This window comes from Cupressus sempervirens, chromosome 4 (assembly GCF_028749045.1).
Source record: "Cupressus sempervirens isolate cs-2001-9-10 chromosome 4, ASM2874904v1, whole genome shotgun sequence".
Lineage (NCBI taxonomy): Eukaryota > Viridiplantae > Streptophyta > Pinopsida > Cupressales > Cupressaceae > Cupressus > Cupressus sempervirens.
In genome coordinates, this window is record NC_143121.1 from 445,871,548 (window position 1) to 445,894,135 (window position 22,588).

General features: G+C 35.2%; 1 protein-coding gene across 1 annotated transcript in view; it reads left to right on the forward strand.

Annotated features, from left to right (window-relative positions):
• The window catches only part of LOC149561914 (vacuolar-sorting receptor 6-like), a 68,492-nt gene extending 46,549 nt beyond the window's left edge, over nucleotides 1-21,943 (forward strand). Inside the window, exons 9-14 of the mRNA XM_089825426.1 lie at nucleotides 20,061-20,143; nucleotides 20,266-20,329; nucleotides 20,518-20,646; nucleotides 20,997-21,100; nucleotides 21,209-21,337; nucleotides 21,582-21,943. Of these exons, the coding sequence (XP_089681552.1) occupies nucleotides 20,061-20,143; nucleotides 20,266-20,329; nucleotides 20,518-20,646; nucleotides 20,997-21,100; nucleotides 21,209-21,307 (479 nt within the window). The 3' untranslated portion in view covers nucleotides 21,308-21,337; nucleotides 21,582-21,943. The remainder of the gene's footprint in view (nucleotides 1-20,060; nucleotides 20,144-20,265; nucleotides 20,330-20,517; nucleotides 20,647-20,996; nucleotides 21,101-21,208; nucleotides 21,338-21,581) is intronic.
• The last annotated feature ends 645 nt before the right edge of the window (nucleotides 21,944-22,588 follow it).

A 22,588-nucleotide genomic window follows, 5' to 3' on the forward strand; every position in this document is an offset into this window, starting at 1 on the left:
ATGCATGTTATAAAACATGCATTGCCTCCTAAAAGGTCCGATTTGCACTTAAGCTCATGTATTTGCTCTCAAGAAACCCAATTTTGGAAGAACACATGCAAAGAGCCTCCAAGAACCCAATTTTGAAGATTGTGAGAGATTTACTAAATGGTTTTTCATGAAATCTTCTCTACTAAGGTCGTTTTTGCTTAGCCATGGATTTCCAAGCAATAGAAATCGATTTATCTTGCTAAAATCCAATTTTCCAAGCTACATCCAAGGGCACTTTTTTGGTAAAAACTCCAAATAAATCCATTTCTAACTCAGGTTTTTGCCCAAGGATGAATCGATTTGGCTTTTGAAGTGTTTTACATTGCATTGTGACTCATGTTTTAGTGTTTAACAACCAAAACGTTTTTGTTACATGCCTTGGAGAAACACGGTTTTGGTAAAGACATTCCATAGCATGTGCATGTCAAAAACATTGGATTTTGGAGCGATGATAGGGCACGTTGTTGGCATCTCCCACTAAAATGATTTTTTTGCTGCCTTCTCCATTTCGATTTGCAAAGTTGGAAAGATTCAAAGTGTTTTTTGAAGAAATTTTCAACATTTGAGCATTTTCCTCCACCATTTTTGGCACTTAATCTTCATGTAAGTGGACAGTTTCTTCCTTGTTGTTTAGTTTGTGCTTATCTTGCTGATTTTATGCACATTATTGCTTGATGATTGCTACTCGTTGAAATTGATACCATGGAAAGTGCATTTTTCCTTTAAAAATGAAAAAATTGTTTGTTTTCATGTTTTCGATTTTTCCCCAAACTCCAAATTTGCATACTGACATGTTTGAGTCATTTTCCAAAGGTACGTTTTTCTTTTAAAGTTTTCGTGTTTTGTGTGCTTGCTTTCCAGTTTTCTCCACTCTGGAGAATGTAACAACCACTTTTTCCCGGGTGTTAACTAACAACTAACATATCAAAGAAATTCAGTTATTACTTCATTATCATAGGAAGGCAGTTATATCGGTTATGTTCAAGTGAATGAGGTTAACGGTTACAGTTTTTTTAAACAAAAATTTCATAATTAACAATTGAAAACACCATTAATGAATTTACTATGGAAATTAAAATCTACATACCATGGAATTCAAAACCAAAGTCAATCTAGGGATGCTTCTGCAAACACCCAGTTTAGTCCACAAATACCACTTCGGATCAAATGACGTTTACCATTCAATACCACTATATCAAAATCAATTGACAATTACCATCAAATACCACTATATCAATTAGGGCATCGATTACAATTGGATCATTTAAGGCATCACATACCACTATATCAATTAGGGCATCTATTATCATTGGATCATTTAGGGCATCACATACCACTGTGTTAATTAGGGCATCCATTACTATTGGATCATTTAGGGCATCAGATACCACTGTATCATTTGGGGCATCAAATACCACTGTATCGTTTGGGGTGTTATGTACCTTTGTTCCATTCCATTTCTTCCTATTGCTAACTATGGCAATAACATAGGATTAGAAGATATGCTCATAATCATTATTCTTATAAATGAAAGACAGAAACAACAATCCTATAGATATATTGCATATTCAGTTGGTTAACTGATCTAAATGGTTACTAATTACATTGACGAGAAAGGTTTCTTTCATCAAAGGAAATAATTGAATTCAACGATATAATTTAATCCATCATATCTTCTACTTGTATAAATATTATAAAAGTAAAAATACCTGTTACCAATAAATGTTTGAATGCTCAACTTATCTTTATCTGATGCACGTCTTGACATCTTGTGGAGAGGAGAAACATTGTCAGGGGCTTAACCTCCCAACCATGGACCTTAAACTTATCCCCACACTTCCTTTAACTAGAAAGACCCTCTTTACCCGGAATAGACATAGAACACCTTGTCAGCCACTGAGCATCTCGGTATTTAATCACACTACTCAACTTGACAACAGAGAATGAATTGGACATGCATGAGCTATTAATGATTTCTTAAAAAAAAAAAAATGTTATGTCACATCTGATTCTATCTTCCATGCTATTGCAAATTCCTTTCTCTCACCTCTTCACCTTTTTCCATGGCCATACAGCTGGGTGAGTCTCAGGTGTTTATATCTCAGAGTAAACCAACTCATTCTGCTGATACTCAACTAGTGTATGAAAATTACATGTTCCGGTATATAATCAGCTTTTATAACTTGAGGAAAATAATCTTAAGACTTGCAGCATTACAATTCGATTCTGTCATACAGATATAGACTTGACATAAACAATTGATCTCAGCTTAGCAAGGAAATAACTGGCTTATTGAGAAACTACTTAGTGACACCAAACAAGATGTAGTTCAGTATTTCGTGGAAATATATGTTACTGCTGAAGTACAAATGCAGTAATAAATTGATAAGGAAAATATATATACATATCAATCGATTATGGAGAGTCGACCACATAACCTGGTTGTTGAAAGAAGGAAGAGCCTTGGCTGGGCACTAAAAATCCAGTTCTTCCACTGGAGAAATTCCGAATGCACAGCTCTAAGTGATTAATAATCATGACTTTCAGCAGAGGTAGAAAAGAGAAGGTACGTACGTGACAAATACTATAGAGATAAGTTGGAAATAGAATGGGGAGAGAAAATCAATTCATGTCCTTGGTTTCTCATGGCTCCCAAATATATAGAGGCATTTGATTTCTCCAAGGCTTCCAAGAAGCCATAACTCTTAAAGAAAATGTTTTGCCTTTTTGGACGTCGATATAATATGCCAAGTGTGCATTTCGGTTTCAAGTAAAGAATTGAATAATTATAGAAAAGAATTTGAAGGATATGAATCAAAGAATATTATAATCAAATTTAGTTACTTGCACGTAAATATATTTTATTAAGATGGTACATAGTAAATATTTATCTAGGGTCGTACTTTTTAGATATGTACATCTAAATACATGTTTCATCTTGGAAGATTTATTTTATCTTCTTGTACATGCATTTAAATTAAATAGATAAAATCTTATATAAAAATAATATTTATGATGTCACCTTTAATTTATATCTTTGTATGTAGATAAGTATGTATTATAATGATGTGGTGGAAAAGTCAACCAAAAGCCATTTGAATTGTGCATTAATTAAGTTAAAATGATTTAATATTTTAAATGTTTACTTAATAGCTCGTGTGTCTAATGTGTGTATCTTGTTATGTAGTCGCTAGGTCCTTGACCATGGCGATTCACGATTCATACCCATTTGCCCAGTGATGGTGATGCTCTTGTGCTTAATTCTTTTCTGACAATGCTTCCACCCCTTTAACGTGCTCCTTACAAGGAAATTCTCTGCAATTAAATTATATTACCATAACAAGTTATTAATCATAAATAATCATAACGGCTAACCACCTTTTCAATTCCATGAATTCATGATAAGTAATCATCTAGCGTGTTATCTTCATATTAAATTATAATGACTAACCATTTTACCATTTCGCAGGAATATAACAAATTTAACTATCAACTAACTTCATGTGAACCTCAATGGCTATATGAACATTTTAAATTGGGTCGAAAATTGGGATGTAAAAGAGAAGTTATAAGTTCTTTTCCAAAAACTTGTTCTTGTTTCATTTCATGTGAAAGCATCGTCACATTTCACTTCCATCATCCATGTCACAACACTTCACATCTCATCCGACAAATGCAATTACATGTTTTCCATCTCATTCACCATCTGCTTATGCATGCAATTCTATTTTCTATTTCCATTTTCACTCATCTCACTTTCTGCATTCACTTCCACGACACGATTACACGAAAAGTTTTACGTGTAATTGCATCTCAAAACCCCGTTTTTGACTGAGTCACTTTTTGAAAAGTCAAAAAGATGTCATTTTCATCATCTATTTCCAATCCTCCATATGCATTCACGCCTTCATGAGAAAATACATGTTTCCGCATCTTTCCATGCTTTGCAGCTCATCTTCCATTCGCACTTACATGCCCATTCACATTTATATGTAAAAGATCATCCTCCATCCGCCTTCGCATCATATCTCATCCTTCATCCCTTGTTACATGTTACACTTACATGTAGTCATTATTCATGTAATAAGGTCTTGAAGATCCTAGGTCACGTTGGAAAATCAACAATCTTCATTCGTACGCATTCCCATGCGTTTCACCTTCACACATTTTCATTTCATTCCATCTTCTATTGTCCACCTTCATAACACTTCATTCCGCATTCCATTCACATTTCATCTTCATTCACTACATATGCATATGATTTCTTTTTGAAATCATTTCATTAGATCTACAAAGTCTCCAATTTGTTTTCGAATCTTTTTTGCTAATTGTGAATCAACTTGTATGACGATTCCTTCTGATGATGTGTTTATGTTTTGGGATTTTTGTGTTGCAGTGCAAGTGCAAGAAATGCCCTCACCATCAAAATCAAAATCCAAAGGCAAGATGAAATATCAATTTGATAAAGAGTTGGCTCATGCAACTCTATCATCAGTCGTATCTGTTCTTGATAATGTAATGGACACAATAATCGGTCATGTGGACGTGACTGATTTTCTGTGGAGAGTTGAAAGTCCTGTTGGCCATGAGATGAAGCGCATCAAAAGAAGTCATATTCACTTGGTGTCTGCATTTCTTATGCCTGTCATGGAACTTGATTTCGTTCTTGGATGTGCAAGATGCTTTAGTCCAAAATCAAAGACTATCAAGGACACTAACGATAAGGTTGTCATTAGCCTTGATCCAGAGGTCATTGAGTAGATCTTCAAGGTACCACATAAAGTAGAATGTGTAGATGTAACCAAATAATCATCTTTGGCAAGCTGGAATGAGAAGAAAGGTGATTATCAGAAGTATGTTAACCAATACTCATTAGAAAATAAAAGAAACAACTTCTCAAGATGGCCAAAGACCTTTCATCGGTCTAACTTCAAACAAGAATACAAAGATCTCATCATTCAACTCCACGGAATTTGCGGTCTCAAAGATTCTACTAATTTCGAACCATGGATGTACAAGTTCATCTTTCAAATCATGGAAAATAGAGAACACAGCTTTTGGGGAGAGTTGATTAGCACTGCACTTTGCCAATAGTTGCTCAACCTAGGAACTTCAGCGCCCTTTTACATGAACTCTTACCTCGTCTACATTGCTGCTGCCATGGGATCTTTCTCTGGTCTTTCAACCAAAGGAGATTGTCTTTAGATACCAATTTGGGATTACTATGACCAGATCACTCTGGCTAATAGTAAATTCCATTATAGAAGAGTCCAAGATGCTTTCTTTGGGCATTTCCGATGCTTATTCGATAAATAGTTATCCATCAAGAGGGTATCTAATGCAACATGGGAAAAGGTGAATCAATACGGTTCTATTTTCATTCAGTTTCCAACTTTTACATACTTGAAAGTTGGGTATTTTAAAGGTGAACCATATACCTTACCTAGATATGCTACAAATAGAATCATCTTGATGGAGTTAGCTAGACAACTCATAGAAGTGCAGAGTGATCGGCATACTATGCATAGGATTGGTTTTGGTATTACTTCAGCCAAACCCTTAGCAATCGACAACTACTTAATCAACTTTGTGCACAAAGCGAAGAATATGGAAGCAGAGTTGCAGTTGATTACTTTGAAGAAGTTCAAAGCCTTATTCTATTTCGATTATCGAGAAATGAATTCTCAAATGAAAAGGGCATTCATACATGTTCATTGCATTGAGGATGTCTAGATTGATATGAGAACGGAGTTGGATATCATGAAGATGGACTACTGCAGATTAACCTTGCAGCAAATAATAGATCTTAACATGCTAGACATTCTTTCAGATTTCCAAGTTGAAGATGATGGCAACATCCTTGATTTAGAGTTTCATCAAGCTAGTTTTGATAAGAGGTTCTCTTTTCCTATTCAGTGGCAATAGAAAGAAGGTACATCTATCTTGGATAGATTTCAATCCATTTTAGTAAATACCAACAAATGGTTGAAAAATAAAGGCCTTAAAAGAGTAAATCCTAAGATGGGTTTGGATTGTTGAAGTTTTGGCCCTCTTGGAAGGAAGTCACAACTGGAAATTAAAGGAAAAGATGGTGCCTAATCTTCTAATGCTAAGGATTCTTTCAAATTCAAATTAAAGGGTGGAAAAGGATCTAAGTCATCTCAGATCTCTGAACCAATTCAAGAATCAAAGGAAGAATCATAGGAGGAATTGGAGACGAAGATACTAACGAAGAAGGGGAAGTCATGATGATATCTCCCCCAAGGCCTACACAAATTCGTGTACCGTCTATACATGAAGCACCTTTTTGGATGAAGTAGATGATAATGTGGATTCATTCTCCATTGTTTTCACACCTATTATAGTCTTGCAAGTCAATACAATGGCTCTTCCTATTTCTTTTGCTCCTCTCATCCTCGCAAATGAACAATATGAGCATTTGGAAAATGTGTTTGCGGGTTTTCCAACTCTTACAAGTGGTCAAGTTTCCCAACTTGATACATCTTTGACGGGTTTTGAGCTTTTCATGACAGAGACCTGTCAGCATGCTCCTATGCCTTCAGCTGTGCAAACTGAATCTTGCTCAATCACGATGGAGATACAATCTGGGTCAATGCCAATGGTCTCCATACATGGTTGAGCAGAATAACAACAAAGAGAAGAAAAATGGTTGTACCTTCGGATAATCTCCCTGTCAAGAAAACCAAATCCAAATCTTTGAAAGATAAGATTGTTTTAAGGATTTTGGTAGATTCAGATAAAACCAAATTTGTTGAAGTTGTTGAGCCCTTGGTGGACAAACCTGTTGAAGAACTTACTCGCTCTAATTACAAGTTTACTAAGGTTGAAATTGGGAAACAATCGTGTTTGAGTTGTTTACAAGATGCTCAAGATGCATTAGCTAATGTATCAAAGAGCAATCATGAATTATGGGAGAAGAAAAATCAACTCAAACAGGAGGTTTCTCGCCTGAACGAGGTTATTCGGCAACAATCTTCTCAGAGTACAGTTGTTATGTCTCAGACATCCAAGGAGAGAAAGCTGATTGAAGTCGCCAAGTCTTGTATAGGAGAAATCATCTCTGAAGGAGTTCGACCCATCATGAAGACATTCGTAGTTCTTAGGTGTGTCAAAGAGATGAATGAAATGGAGCAAAACTTGATCTCTTCTTTGACTTGAGAAGCAAATGATTTGAAGGAAATCCTCAATGATTGGGATGAAATGGCAAAATTTGATCTAGATGCGTTGGTCTCATGTGACATTCTTTCGTCATGTGAAATTTTCTTCAAATTTCAAGGACTTATTGGCTAGAAAGAGGAAACATTGAGGAAGCTGATTACAACGTTGTAGGCAGCCCTTGGAGATTGTCAAGCAGTTGAAACAGGTGTTACTTGTGATTTGGAACAAATGGGATGCTAGGTTATTGATGAATATGGCTTCAATTCTCACTGCATCTGCATATGTAGATGCAGTGAGAATTGAAGCCATATCAAAAACAATGGAGATTGGTGATCTTCCTACAGTGCATGATATCATCGTCAAGTTCAAGGCACTGAGAAACAATTTTTAAGATTATTGTTTTTTTTTTAATTATTGTTTGTAGGTCTAAGAGGATGCATTACATAAAAAATGTAATTACATGTAATGCGAGTTACAAAGATGTAATGCAAGTTGCATGTAATCCTATAATTTCTCTTTTAGTTAGACTAAGTCAATGTTGGTTGAGTTGGTGTTACTTGTGATTTGGAACAAATTCCAAGGTTGTGCAATCAACATATGTTGATGTAGTGAGAATTGAAGCCATATCAAAAACAATGGAGATTGTCGATTTTCCTATAGTGCGTGATGTCATTGTCAAGTTCAAGGCACTGGGAAACAATTTTTAAGATTGTTGTTTTTGTTTTTATTTCTGTTTGTAGGTCTAAGAGGATGCATTACATAAAAAATGTAATTACATGTAATGCGAGTTACAAAGATGTAATGCAAGTTGCATGTGTAGCTGCATGTAATCTTATAATTTCTCTTTTGTTAGATTATGTCAAAGTTGGTTGAGTTGCTCCCACTTTTTCCTCCATCTTTTTCTCAAATCCTATGCCTATATAAAGGAGTGCTCCCTCATTGTAAAAATCATCTATTATTGTATGCAAGAGAGCTCTAGAGAAATTGTGCTAGCAAAACTTTGTTTGTGTAGCACTATTTTGAGATAAAAGTGAATACAAAGGAGCATTTGAGACTTAACTTTGATTAAGTGAGATTGTTACTTGTGTGAATTATAAGCTTTGTCTATAATTCATCTAAGTTATCTTTGATTCATGTTATCTTGCGTTCTTGCTAATTGAATATAAAAGAGTTGAGAAGCAATTGGAGCTAAAGTTTTGACGAGGAGCAATTGTGGAAATATATAGCTAGAAGCTTTGTTTGTAGCTTATACTTCTCTCTTAATTCACAAAATAGTTAAGTTATTTTTACTTTTAGGAGTCTTTGTGCCCTAATTGTAAAGCTTTTCCATATAGAAGTCTGACCGGACTTAGAGCCAAACTGGTACACTTTCAGCTAGCCTTTGAGTTAGTGTTAGTTTATTGGTATCACCATTTCCAGCTTTAGATAGAAGTGTAGTTAGAGATTCACTTTGCCCATTACTCGCTTCATGGGTAAGTGGATTATTTCTTGAAAGTTAAGAAGAAAGAATATTGGTAACACCTTTTTTACAAAATCTCTCAACTTCTTGCTTACCTTGAGTTGATCTAAGGAACGGTGAGAAGGGGGAGCCTTCTCTTTAAGGTAGGAGAGACTATCTCACACAATGTGGTTGGTCATCCTATTTTGCGACTGGATTTTTACCCAAAACTATTGGTTTCAAAATATCCATCCAACATGGATGATGCCTATTATCCATCCACCCCCATTCATGACCAAACTGCATCCACTTGCCACTAACATTCCTTAATTTTCTCCTTTGACACATTTATCTTGGAATAGTTCTCATCCAAGATTGTGGTCCTCAATTTTAAGTGTTAACTCCCCTGGTAGCACATATGGTGGACCTACCATTTCTTACATTGTCATTGCCTCCTCATAATAAGAAGATAAAGCAATATGGAATGGAATGCTACTATGAAAGAAGAATTTTCCTACGACATCATCCATATCATCCTTTAGATGCTCTTTGAATTATTCAGCTATTGGGTTATGAATGTCACTTGTCAACTTGCATTTCCCTAGCCTTTGTTGCATGGGCACTTGAACATGTAATACACCCTCTAATAATGAGATGTGTCGTTAGATCATAATAATTAAAATATAAAATAATAAAATAACCAAGTAAAATTGATAAATGTTTATCAATCACTATGTTTCAATATAAGGATAAGATAAAAATTGATAATTAGTTCTTACAAAATTTAATAATTAAACTCCCCAAAAATATTAAATCATTACTTGTTTATCATAATGCATAAGCATAAGTTAATAACAAATAAACTCCATATCATATAAACTCATAAGAAAGTATGATTAAATAATAATAAATGAAGATAAAAGTTGTTATCGCCATGTCAGTTGACAACTCTAGGGCACAACCCATTTAAGCGGGCTTGGACACTATAAATACTGCGTCAAAATATGGGGAAAAAATCATCGGGAAAGTTTAGAAGGGGAATGTATTAAAAAAATACAATGAACCAAAATAAGGGGAGAGATAAGGAAGCAGATATGAAAAACGCAAATAAAATACTGTTTGCATGAAATAACCTTGAATGACAGGCAAATCAAAATAAGACATAATGCAACAAGGAAAGGAAGAATTTGTGATTAATGCGTGTACATCAAAATACACTACTATGTTGTCATTGGGCACTTAGAAAGCACTTAGAAATCCATGAATGGGAAAGCATTAAATAAAATACAGTGATAAATATATAAGGTGGCAGGAGGGAATATGGCTAGAAAGTAGATAAGAAAATAAGGGATCAAAAATAAGAATATAGGGTGAGCCAAAAATGTTTTAAGGAGACTCTAAAAAGTGCAGCAATAAAAAGAAAGGGAAAAATATAATAATGAAGAACATGGGTTTTGAATAAGTCAAACATACAAAGATAGGGAATTATTTGGTTTAAAATGGGATGAGAATATATCCCCACTAAAGGATAGCATATATTAAAGGAAAGTTGAAAAGAGGGGCTGCTACCTTTACATATATTAGCATAGATATTGAATATAATTAAATGGGAATAAAATTTAATATTCAAGATTATTAATAAAGGGAATAGTATAATATCAGATAATAAGGAAAGATGATATTTAATAGTAAGGACACAGAGAGTATAAAATTGATGTTACTATGAGAAGAGTGTAAAGTTTAGCATATTTTATGAGATAACCACATTCTACATGTGTACGATTGAAGAACTCACATTTCAAAATAGGCTTATAGAATTTTAATAGAAAAATTGAAGTCTTAAAACCTTATCACTGGTTACCCATAATATTTATACACAGACCTAATCCTCACTCTAATCGAGGATTTTGTGAGAAAATTAAGATAGATCCAATTGGGATTTTTACAGAACAAGAGCCCAACAAATGTGCAACATGCCTTGGCAAAGTGAAAGTAGAACCATGTGGCTAGGGTTGATAATGAAGACTCTACAACCTATGAGACAAGGAAGCAGATATAGGTGAAAATCCGTTGTCTTTATGAACAGCATAAAGCTTATATCTTAGCTTTGTATTTCAGGTTTTTCTCCCCTTAAATTCATATGCTTCCGCACTTTTCCCTTAACCATGAAGATAGGCATTAACTCTAGTAATGCTGCCATAAAATTCAAGTGCACAAAAATGGAATTTCCACAACGTTGTGCACCTAGATGTCCACGATTTGCTTGACAATGTTTGCAAATTGTTTTAAAGGAGACTTACAATCAAAAGGACCCATAGCATACTCTGCCAGCAATATAGTGTGGCAATTTGTTCTTGCAGCTGCATTTTCTGTGGAGCTAGTGACTTGGGTTTCACCATCATGGTCACCCCTCTCAGCCTCAACTTCAAGTGCATAATCGGATTCAGTACATTCACTCTGAACCTCAACCTCATCGTCACTCATGCCATGAAAAGCCATTATTGAACTGCAACAAACAATATAAAATGTATAAGATTATATTTCTAAAATTAAATTTCACACCATGCATGCAACATAATGCGAAGGATTAAGCCATATTTTCTTTTTGTTTTTCTTACTTCAAATTGCATGAAATGCAAAAGCAGAAAATACAAAAATGTCTATGTAGGTGGCATCTCGATTATCTCAGTGGCAATGGTGATGAGATAGGAGAATATCTCTCCGCGTCCTCGCATCTTGGGGATGCCCCCGTCCTTAAATCACACAGATTTTTTTGTGGGATACATCCTTGTGGTTAATTGTTACTATTCCATATGTTCCATGCTACATGACCAATTAAGGACATGGAAAATTTGTGATGCACAAATAAATTGTACTGGCAATTGGAATGAAGGAGAAGAGAAATAGGAATTATGCAACACCCACTATAGTTTTTATTATCTGAAATATTGATTTAATTGTTTTAACTTGTAGCTTTGGATGTAGACTCATAAGAATCTATGGCAGAGTTGACTTTTCCACATCTCATAATTCCAATTTACTCCAGAATGCTTATTTATTGGCATAACTCTCTTAGAAAATTTATTCCAGAACATTGATAAAAATATACCTTTTATGGATCAGCTACGAGTCTAACCAATTCCTCCAACTTTCTACTAGATTGCTCTATCATGGAGCTATCGGCCCTCTTGTTGATTGATCCTTTTTTGGTTTGAGTGTGGCCCATATTCTAACATCCCTCTTAAGGCACAAGGTATTTGACCAGGGATCCTAGTTTGATCGGGGTCTTCTGGCCTAAGCTTTGATACCATGCTAAAGTTTTCATGGACTAGTCAAATCTAGGACCTAATTGTTGCTGGGGTGCTCTACCACTAAGCTACTTGATCTCTTAATCGCCTATCCATTTTTGGTTTAGGTGAGGCTAATTTTCCCAAAGATAACAAATAAGCTAAGTCATAAGGTTCGAATTGGAATTCGAGTTCATTAATCATAACATTGGGATGAAATTCGTCAAGGGTAAAAATTTGGAAAAAAGTTAATTTATATAAATTTATTTATTTTTATATATAAGTAATATATCCACAAAATTGTCAAAATAGTTTGACAAAGCTAAATAATTAAACTAAATAACCCAATATTATATCAAAATAAAATAATATTTTATAAATAACAATATTATACTAAATATCATAAAATTCAGATGAAGTTCAAAAAGGGTAAAAATTAGCCAAAATTCGAACTTCATGGATGAAATTTGGCGTATCCTGTGACTTAGCAAATAAGTGAAAATTTAATTTCTGATTTTGACAAACATTACAGTGTTACAACTAGTAGTCACTGAAGGGACTTTTTTTTATTTAGATGGCTTTTAAATATGTATGATAGTAAGGACAAAGGAACCTGATAAGGAGGCTTTAGAAGCTTAAGATTGAAGCCTTGGCCATTCGTAATCTCTAAACAACAATTTTATAGCTTACTATGAAGTTGACATATAGGTTGGAATAAGGCCTACACAAAACCCTTTTTGTCAAAATTATTGAACCACAATAAAGATAGCTATTAGAATTTTTTTATCATCTCTCTATCTCTTCGACACGTCTATTAGATAGTATATCGTGATGATTATTTATAACTAGAATAAGAAGACTTTATAGATAGGGTACAAATTTTGAAGATGGGTATTTGTTTGGATATTCCAAGACCCACATGAGACATATCTAGTAGACAGGAAGTCTTTCAAGCTTTCTTGATGCCTTGATGGATAGGGGACCTTAAACTCAAATTTAAAAAATAAAAGGAATACAAAGTAAACGAATGCCCCAAACCCTAAAGATCAAAATATCACCCAATAGCTCTTTCTCACCTAATACAAATATTCTGGAAAGAATTTAGAGACTATTGCAAACAAATTTTAAGTTTTCATCAACATATATTTGCAAGGGAGATTGTTATTTGACAAGGACAACATCATAGCTGGGAGGAATAAACTTATTTGAAAATTGAACATATATTTAACATACCTAGGGCCATACCTACACATGGTCATACACTTATCCCAAAAATGTTTGTGTACTCATCTCTCTACCCATTCCTATCTCTTGGAAACTGTTGCATATTGTTATTATGCATTCTTTTGAATTTTCCTATGCTCCACAAAGTTTGAAGGAAAGGGATGTTTTAGAGGACATGGACGTGTTTTCGGTACAGGTACAGTCTAGGGCCAATTTTTAGGGGGTGAGTATTAACAAATAGGGGAATATACACACACACACAAACACAAAGAGTTTTGGAGTATGTATATTGTAACATTGATAAACCATTCACCATAGACATTTTAGAAACTTAGTACAAGGCAATTATCAAAATTCAAATACTTTCATTGTAAAAACATGACGTACATATTGCAAAAATGCCCGAAGGCTCCAGGTTTCATGCATGAAGTGACATAAAAACTCCAATTAAAATACTAAATAGTAAACAATAACATTAAAGTCTAGCTCCATAATCAGTTGTCTATAATAATCAAAATTAATAATGTGTCAGCAAATATATGGCTGTCCATAAATAACACATGGTAGGCATAGGAATCTAAATCCAAATCGTCATGAAAGTCAACCTTTGAGTCATTGGTAGGCTGAGAGTCTTCCTCATCCAATAGAACTCTAGGCAATCTTGGAGGTGTGTCATCCTCCTTCGCTTGCATGCCATCCTTGGGATTGGCATCCCAACGTAAGGTTGGAGTCTAATGATACTCAATGCCCTGCCGCTCCTCTAGCTGCATTGCACTATGAACAATCACTAACTTCTCCAATCATCTAGAGAGAAGGTTGTTCCTCTTGACTGATTGGATAAAGTTATATGTGGACCAATTCTACTTTATAGCAGAGGAATTAAACCTATGAAAGAAGATGAATAACATGTATTCTCAGCTCAGGTGCATCACCACCATGCCACATCTGCCATCCAAGAGGTTTAGTTTGAGCTAATATAGCTCTATCCGTCCTTTCCTTTGGTCTACCAAAGGTTGGACCTAAAGATTGGAAAATGTAAGCCAACGACCCCAAAGTTTAGTTGCATCATCTGCATTGTACATTTTAGCAAGGGCCTTAAAGAAGCCCTCCTTCACCTAAGTTGAACACAGAAAAAGTAACAATTAAATAATGTTAAATCAGAATGAAGAGATAATCATAAGAGATCTACTTTGCTATTTGAAATTTAAATTGAAAACTTGAGATTTTAGATCTGAGACTCACCTCCTCATCAATTGATGAAAGCAGTCTTCCAAGTCTCAGTGCATATCTTTTGGAACAAGAGCATATGCTTCCATGTCAAGCAAGGTGTTCATAATGTTCCATTGACGTGTCACAATGGGCATATCTAATGATCCACACAATAGAATTGATGAAGGAGAAAATGTATTTGCAAGTGCAAACAAGTTACAAGTTAGAAACGGCTTTTTTTAAATTTTTAAATAATAAAATCAGCATATGCGAAAATCAGAAATATTTTTATTAAATCAGCAATAACAATTTTCTTGCCTCATTGTGGACCACTAATCATCATCAAGGACTCTTTGCTTCACATTTCTTTCCTTCGGTGTGTTGGACTCATTCCATCTACTCCACTTTGTATTGACCACCATGAATTTTAGGCTCTTCTAAACCTCAAGCATCATTTCCAACAAAATAAAATAGGTAGCTTATCTAGTCTCCAAAGGCTTGAGGAATTCCTTCTTCGAAAATGTATCAAACAAATGCAAAATATATGTGATGCTTTCAAATAAACATTTGCACATCTCTAGCCTCAGACACCATTGCCTTCATCCAATCAATTTTCTCAATGTCCTTCAAGGTGTTGTTCAATGCATATACACAACATGGGGTCCAAAAAGTGTGCTAATAAGAACCCTCCATCATCAATTCAAGTCACACACTTGGGCTGAATCAATGACTGTTTGCACAACATTAATGGTTTTAAACTCTTCTGTAGCATTTTTAAAAATCTGAAATTTGAAGGTTGCATCCTTCCTTTTCCCTGAACAATCTACAGATCTAAGAAAATAAAAGCCCAATGTGCTAGTGACAATAAGATTGATGAAAGGTGAATGTTTGATACCAGTGCACCCATTCATGACTATGGAGCATCCATCCCTCAACCATGTCTGTGTCATACCCTTCATCAAAATGCTTACTTTGAGTACTCTGTATTGAGAATGGTGGTGCATGATTTTTCTTCTCCATGTGCTACAAATGAGGAACCAGCAGAACAGATATCTTTGTACATTTGTTTAAAATATGAGGATTGTGACACATATAAAGGTATAGCATGAGCAAAAATAAATTTGCTAATAGATGATTCAACTATCTCTTTTGCTTTCAAATTGAACAAATCAGCAACATTTGTTTCTCTTTCAGTCTTCTTTCCCTTTCCTTTACTAGAAGTGGGAGTGTTTGTGCTACTTTCTACCCTATGGGAAGGATAAGTCAAAAGCATACTAGCTTGCACATTCTCTATTGTAGTCCTTGATTTTACCTCCCACTCCATGTGCAATCTAGTTGCCTCTGGTTTTTGTTCATGTTTTTTTGTTGGCAACCTTGGACCCCTTGACCACGTATCCCCAAAAGATGGCAATAGACTCTAGTGTAGCTTCCATAACAATTGTAGTGGTAGATGACACTCCCATTCACTACCACCCCTAGAAGATTTTCCTTATCCTTGTCTACTCTTGTGGCAAATTAAAGGAGAGGTTTCTTGGGGTTGAATGGGCCTTTTGCAAACTCTTTGAGAGCTTGAGAAAGGCACTCAGATGGGTTAGAGGTTGCTGCCTCTGCTACATCCACATTACGTGAAGACCCTATGACTGCCCTAGTACTAGGTCTTTTCTTTGAGATTTTTGCATTGCAACATCCATGCTACCACTACTCCCCTCACTCTCACTGCTGCTCATGATAATGCAATGTAATATAGAACTGCAAGTTTAAAAAAAATATTTCAATCAAAATATCCTCTTTATATGTTGCAAAACTAGTTAAAAATGGGAAAAATGACCTCAAAGTTGAAATAAACAAAGAAAAATGAAACATATACCTGGAAAGAAGAAGATTTGATGACAAAAGCTCCTCTTTCAACTCTAAAATGAAAAATTTCTTCCTGAGTTGCCGCTGCTCTTTATTTTTCTCCTTGGCAAGAATGGTTAAAATGAAAAAGTGGTGACCTTTTTGGTCTTTTTAGCTTCTCAGATAGGATTTCCTATTTTTTAATTACTTTTTCTACCCATGTGGGACTTGCATGGTCAAGTTAAAACCCCCAAAAATGTTTATTTATTTATTTTGTGGATATCTTTTTTGGCTGGGCCATTGGTGACGACAATCCATTGTAGGGACGATTGTGGGACCATTAGGCCATCCTTGGGACGGATTGCCATCCTTGAGTTCCCTGTTGGTGTGAAAAATCCATTTTGCAAACATCTTTTTTTCTGCAAAAAAGAAACAGATTTGGGGACGGGTTACCTTATCATCCCCAAGAGGTGTACGGGTGAAAAAACAAAAGGGACACATCCCTGCGGAGCATAGGAGTTTCCTTTCAACTATAGAGTTTAAAATCTTTTGGTAAGTCTTTGATTCTCTTTTGTGGAGATGCTTTAGACACTCCTTTCACATTTTAAATTCTCTTGGCAAGCTTAGAGTTCAGTAGATGTATTCATGTCATATATAGACTTCATAACAATTTCATTTCTTCATTCTTCTAGTACCTTATTTTCCTCATTTATTCCTTTTAGGTATAGGAAGATGGGTTGCTTTTGTTAGGTTGCCCTAATTATAGATGGTTGACCAGACTTTTTATAAGCCTATAGAAGACACATTTGGGTAATGTTTTTACAGATACTATAGTTGTGACTTTGAGACAATTTTCTTATCTTGGTCATATGTGGAACCACTATTGTTTAATTTGGTGATGTCCTTAAACTACATTTCAATAGTATGATAATTTCCCTTGATAACAAAAGTTTGATTTCTCTAGAAGGTTTGACTTTGAGCTAGTCAAACTTGGACACAATGATACCTTAAACCTTATCAGGTACCCACACTTAAAATATGATTTTTCAGCAGGGAAGATTGTGAAGTGTTTGTCAATTAGACTGTGTTAGGGCTTTTTTTAGCAACATTTTGGATCAGACTCCGTGACCTATCACCCTTGAGCTCTCTTTGTGCTTTGAGGTCTTTGATGGATTTGAGAGTTATCTAAAAGGTTGATGAGAGAAAAACTCCTAACACAATTTAATCCAAAAACAATTTGCAATATTCAGTACAGATTGTGGAAACTTGATATGATTAATAGTAGAAAAGAGTTTGGGAAGCAGTCTAACCCATCAATAGGAATATTGGGAGAGGCAACTGACTTGAGTGACCTTCTTTTGTGCTTTAAAAATGCAAGTCAAAATCTTTCCTATAACATTTGGGTTTGTTGTGCAACTTGATGAGTTTGAGTTTATACTCCAAAACAAACTTTTTAAAAAATTATTACAAAATAAAATTATTGTTTTTTATAAGGAAAACAGATTTTGAAGTGCCCCTAAAACCCTTTACATATCAGAAGAGATATTCAATAAAAGCCCATAACAGGATAAAACAAAACAACAAAAGGACAACGAACAAAAAGTCCAGCGAAAAAGGTCATCAACAAAAGGACAGCCGGAAACAACAAAATAGAAACAAACAAAACTAGGAAAACATTAATCCATATTCATAAGGAGATTCACAGCCTCCTCCAAAATGTCCATCTTCCCAGCAGCCTCTTTGATCTTAGTGAGCTCATTGTTATACTCAGAGGCGTTCTTCTTCTTGCTAGCTCTAGTCCTTTTCCCCGGGCCTTCGGTTTGTCTCCAGTTGCACCTTCATTTCCAATGATCATCACCTTTTCCATACCACTACCTTCCAGCCTACTAATAAGTGCCTTGAGGTTTTTGTTGGAGGTCTTCAGGATATGGTAGCTTTGGTTAGCTATGCCCTGCAAACTATCCTGAATGGCATTCACTTTATTGGTAAGATCCAACACTTAAGCTTCCAGATCATAGAAGGCAATGAGGTCCACATACTAGTTGGAGTCAGTGCTCACCCCCTCCCCAGTTGCCTTCTTTCCTTTTAGTAGACTCATTTTATCCTTTATCACAACAATATGGTGGAACAGCCATTTAAATTGCACCTGAAGTTGTCCATCATACTGTTCTTAGCATTGTTGAGAACATTGATGTCATCTTTCTTGCTAAAGTCACTAATGATTAACATCGTCGGGTCTACGCGCTTCTGAAGACCCACCTTCCCTTTTAGGTCCTCATGAATTTGCAGGTTGATAGTTTCTCTAGCAATCCCAAGCCGAATATTATCCATGTTAAATTTTTTCTAGGTAGTCACCCTCCCTTTAGCAAAGGCAGTAACAGACATTGTTTGATCTTTCATCAGATCTTCCATGGGATTAATAGGGCTCTCAATCCCCTGCTGGTCTCCCAGACCCAAATTGTTGATAGGTTTGTGCTCCCTGTCCTCCACAGATCCAATAGTCTCCTCTTGAACGGGCCGCTTCTCCTTTTGTTTAGGGGTCTTTCTCTAAACTACAACCTCTTCCTCCCCTTTTGTTTCCATCTCCTCTCCTTTCTCATCCTTATCCTCAGTGGAGGACTCCCTTCTTTTTTTCTTCAAGGGCTTCTTGGGCTTGCTTTTCTTCCTCTACCTCTTAGCTGAGCTACTCTTATTGGCAGTGTCAAAATCCTCCATATCCATGTCCATTTCATCATCACTAGCACCGAGCTCTTCGTCAAACTCACCAGGGTTGCTCGGTGACCCTTTATGCAGCTAGGCTCTGGAAGTTTTCCTTTTAGAAGTTTTCTTCTTACTCTTGTTAGGTTTCGAGTCCTCATCAGAGTCAAGGCCATCACTGTCCTCCTCGTCTAAGGATTCTTCAAAATCATTAGGATTGTCTCCATTGCCCTCAACATGCTTGGTCTCAATGAACTTCCCCACGGAATTGGCTTCGATGTCCTTATAAATAAGGAGCATGAGGCCATCGTGAAGTGGGGGATTGGTGATGCTTTGATCTCTTACCCCATTGATGCTATTGTTAATGTGAGTTTCTAACTGTATTAAATAGTGATATAGACAGCTTATAGAGACAACACTTACCCAAAGGTAATGGATGGATATTATTGCAATGCATAAAATATTGGAAAGCAATTAAAAATCTTTTGACACACATCAAATCTTAAGCCTGGCGTGGGAGTAACGCACCAGCTGTTGGCGAGATGATGAGGGATGCAACAAGTGTGTGATCCAATTTGTGTATGGAAGATTTTGTTGCATTAAATATTTAGTTGCACCCATTAGGAGGATATAGTAGGTCTTGCAAAGCTTTACACCAGCCTTTTATATGACATCTAGGTAGTTATTGAAGACATTTTGTTTGTTAATTTTTCCATAAGTGCTATTAATGGCAACGTTGATGTAGTCTAAGTTGATTTTCATTAGAAATTTGAATTTTGAGTAATTAAACAGAGTTTTATTCAATCTGACTGCAAGCTTCGCTTTATGAATATTGTTTTGTTTTTAATTGTACATGAATTTAGTGAAGATCACCCGTCCTCCAAAATATGTATATTTCCATGAATTCATAGGGAAAAATCCCTATAAAAATGAACGAATTTTCATAAAAAAACAAAAAAACAAAAAACTCTTTTCATTCATATTTAAAAAAAATGTATATTTCATTCAAGAAGCCTATATAAAAAGTTCTTAAATGTTTCAAGAGGTAAATTTGGAATGTATTTCTTGTAACCACTGTATCCAGCAGGTGTATCTGGATGGAGAAGGGAAGAATTTGGTAACTCTATTGATACTCTCGTAATTCATTTGTTCAATGGCAGCCATTGGAGTTGGCCGATGTAGGATTGAAAATGGAGGTTGCTGGTCAGAAACTGAAAATGGTCAAACATTTTCTGCATGCTCGGTAATGTTTCTTGTACATTGATGCATAGTCTGGTTGGTTTAGATGTTGGAGAAGGATTATTCTGCTGGTCAAGTCCCTGTTTCATTTATTACTTACTTTTGTATCTATGCTGAAATTGATAGGAATCTCGATTCAGTGGTTGTCACTGTCCTACTGGCTTCCGTAGTGTTGGGCACAAGTGTGAAGGTACTTATTCACTCCCTGTTTTAGAGATATGCATATGATGTTCTGTTCCAATCTATTGGATTCTAAAGAATGGTACTGAAATTTTTAGTTTAGATTGATGCAAGGGGTTGCTCTATTGTGAGCCTGGATGTACAAATTTATGTTTATTTTCCTTGGTGTTTTGAACCTTTCCCTATCCCATTTTCCAGATATTGATGAATGCAAAGAAGGAGCTGCTTGTCAGTGCAGCAATTGTATGTGCAAGAACAAATGGGGAGGATTTGATTGCAAATGTAAGGGAGATCTTCTATACCTTGCAGAACAGGATACATGCATTGGTGAGATATTGGTGCTTTTGGGTTCTCTCAAAGAAATTAATACTATGATATACTGTTGCCTCTCTTTTCTCAAGAGCACTAAAGACAAGAATTACCAGATCCAATTTCAGTAAAGGGAGACATCATTTTGCCCGTCCATAATGAAAAAAAAGTTTCCTTCAATACATTTACAGTGTACTAGTTTTAAGGGTTTTTTTTTATTCATTTACTCAATATTGGCCTTATACTTGAGGACAGCTGTTTAAAGTTTGTTACTCCCTTCAATTTCCTCATTTCTTTGTTTTGAGTTATCAAATAACTTTTAAACTGTTATGCATTTTTGTTTGTTTTGTGGGTGGTATGATATGCAGTGAGAAATGCTTCAAGATTTGACTGGTTCTTGACACTTATTGCTCTAGCTGGCTTAGTGGGTATTGTTGTTGCTGGTTATGTGTTTTATAAGTATAGACTTCGGGTAAGTTCTGTTTAATTAATACTCTCAAGGCTTTCCATTTATCCTTTGATTTTAGTTAACTGTACATCCTAATCTGATAAGATGCTGAAATATTTAAATGTTTTGCAGTCATACATGGATACTGAAGTTGCTGCTGTCATATCCCAGTATATAACATTGGACAATCAAACTGACGATCACCAACCTTTACAACAAAATTCAGTTTGAAACATAGTCTTTTCCCCCTGATGAGCTTAGGTACAGTCTATATTTCTCGTGCATTTTACTTGTTAGGTGTTCTATCTAATGCTAGAGGATTTCATTTTTTTAAGATTTTCTAATATCAAGATTGAATGTGATATATAACAAGTGATGGCTTTTCTGATTTAAATTAACAGGACTTTTTGCTTCGAATTTAAGGCTTTGCATTTATTTTAATGTATATTTATATACCTCTACTATATTTTTCCCACAGCAAAGGTCGTCTTTTTTGAACATGCAGGAAAGAGGACATCATTCAAGTGAGAAAGGATATGCAACTGGCATAGTTGTTATTTTTAATTTACGACTGGATTCTCTCTGTAGCCTTGTTTAGCACTCAATTCAAATGGGCTTAGTTGTTTGTCTCCTTGTCAATATATTCATCCATATAGGTATGCAGTACTGTTCTGTTACCATAATGATGAATCCTACCCAGATAGAGTTATGACAAATAATCAGGCAGAAGCTATTGTCTGTAACTGTAATTTATAGTCATATTCTGGCATCTGGGTTGAATGTATGATCGATAATCTACTTATGCATGGTCGAATACACCTGTATGTAAAACTAACAATGAGATTGAATAATTGTTTAGGTTTGTAAGAGTGGCTGATTGGCTTAATAGTCCTCTAAAGATGACATGCAATCAAAACAATCCTTTATATACGAGATAAACAATGGAAATATTATGAAACATAAAAAATAAAATATTAGATATAAAAATGAAATCATTACAATATACAATGAGCGAATCCTTTTTAAATAGACGGATTGAACTCAAGGACATACCGAGGGTATGAAAAATAGTATAATCCTATAATTTGAGACAGAAAAAAACAAATGATCCATGTTTATACAGAATTGGATAAGACCTAATTGAAAACTAGTTAGATAACATTCATGTTCATGTTGGTTCTTCCAATAAGTGCAATTTAGGAAGTTTGATAAAATACTGAGAGGCAAAAATGGATTCCAACTCCACAGCTATGTTTGTTACCAATGTACAAACAAGTAAACCCCATACACAGAGAAACGGTGGTAAAAACCCTTCTTCAAAAGAGAGGAAATATGAAAACAAATGTGTAGAAACAAAAGAAGGAAAGGATGGCTGAACATGAAGCTACTTATGTTATTTGATGTACAATTGTGTTGCCATATATGAGAGAAAATAAGAGACTATTGACCCTTCATAATGTATATTAGAGTGATGGTGGATGCTTGACAAAGGATGATGATGAAAATTCAAGA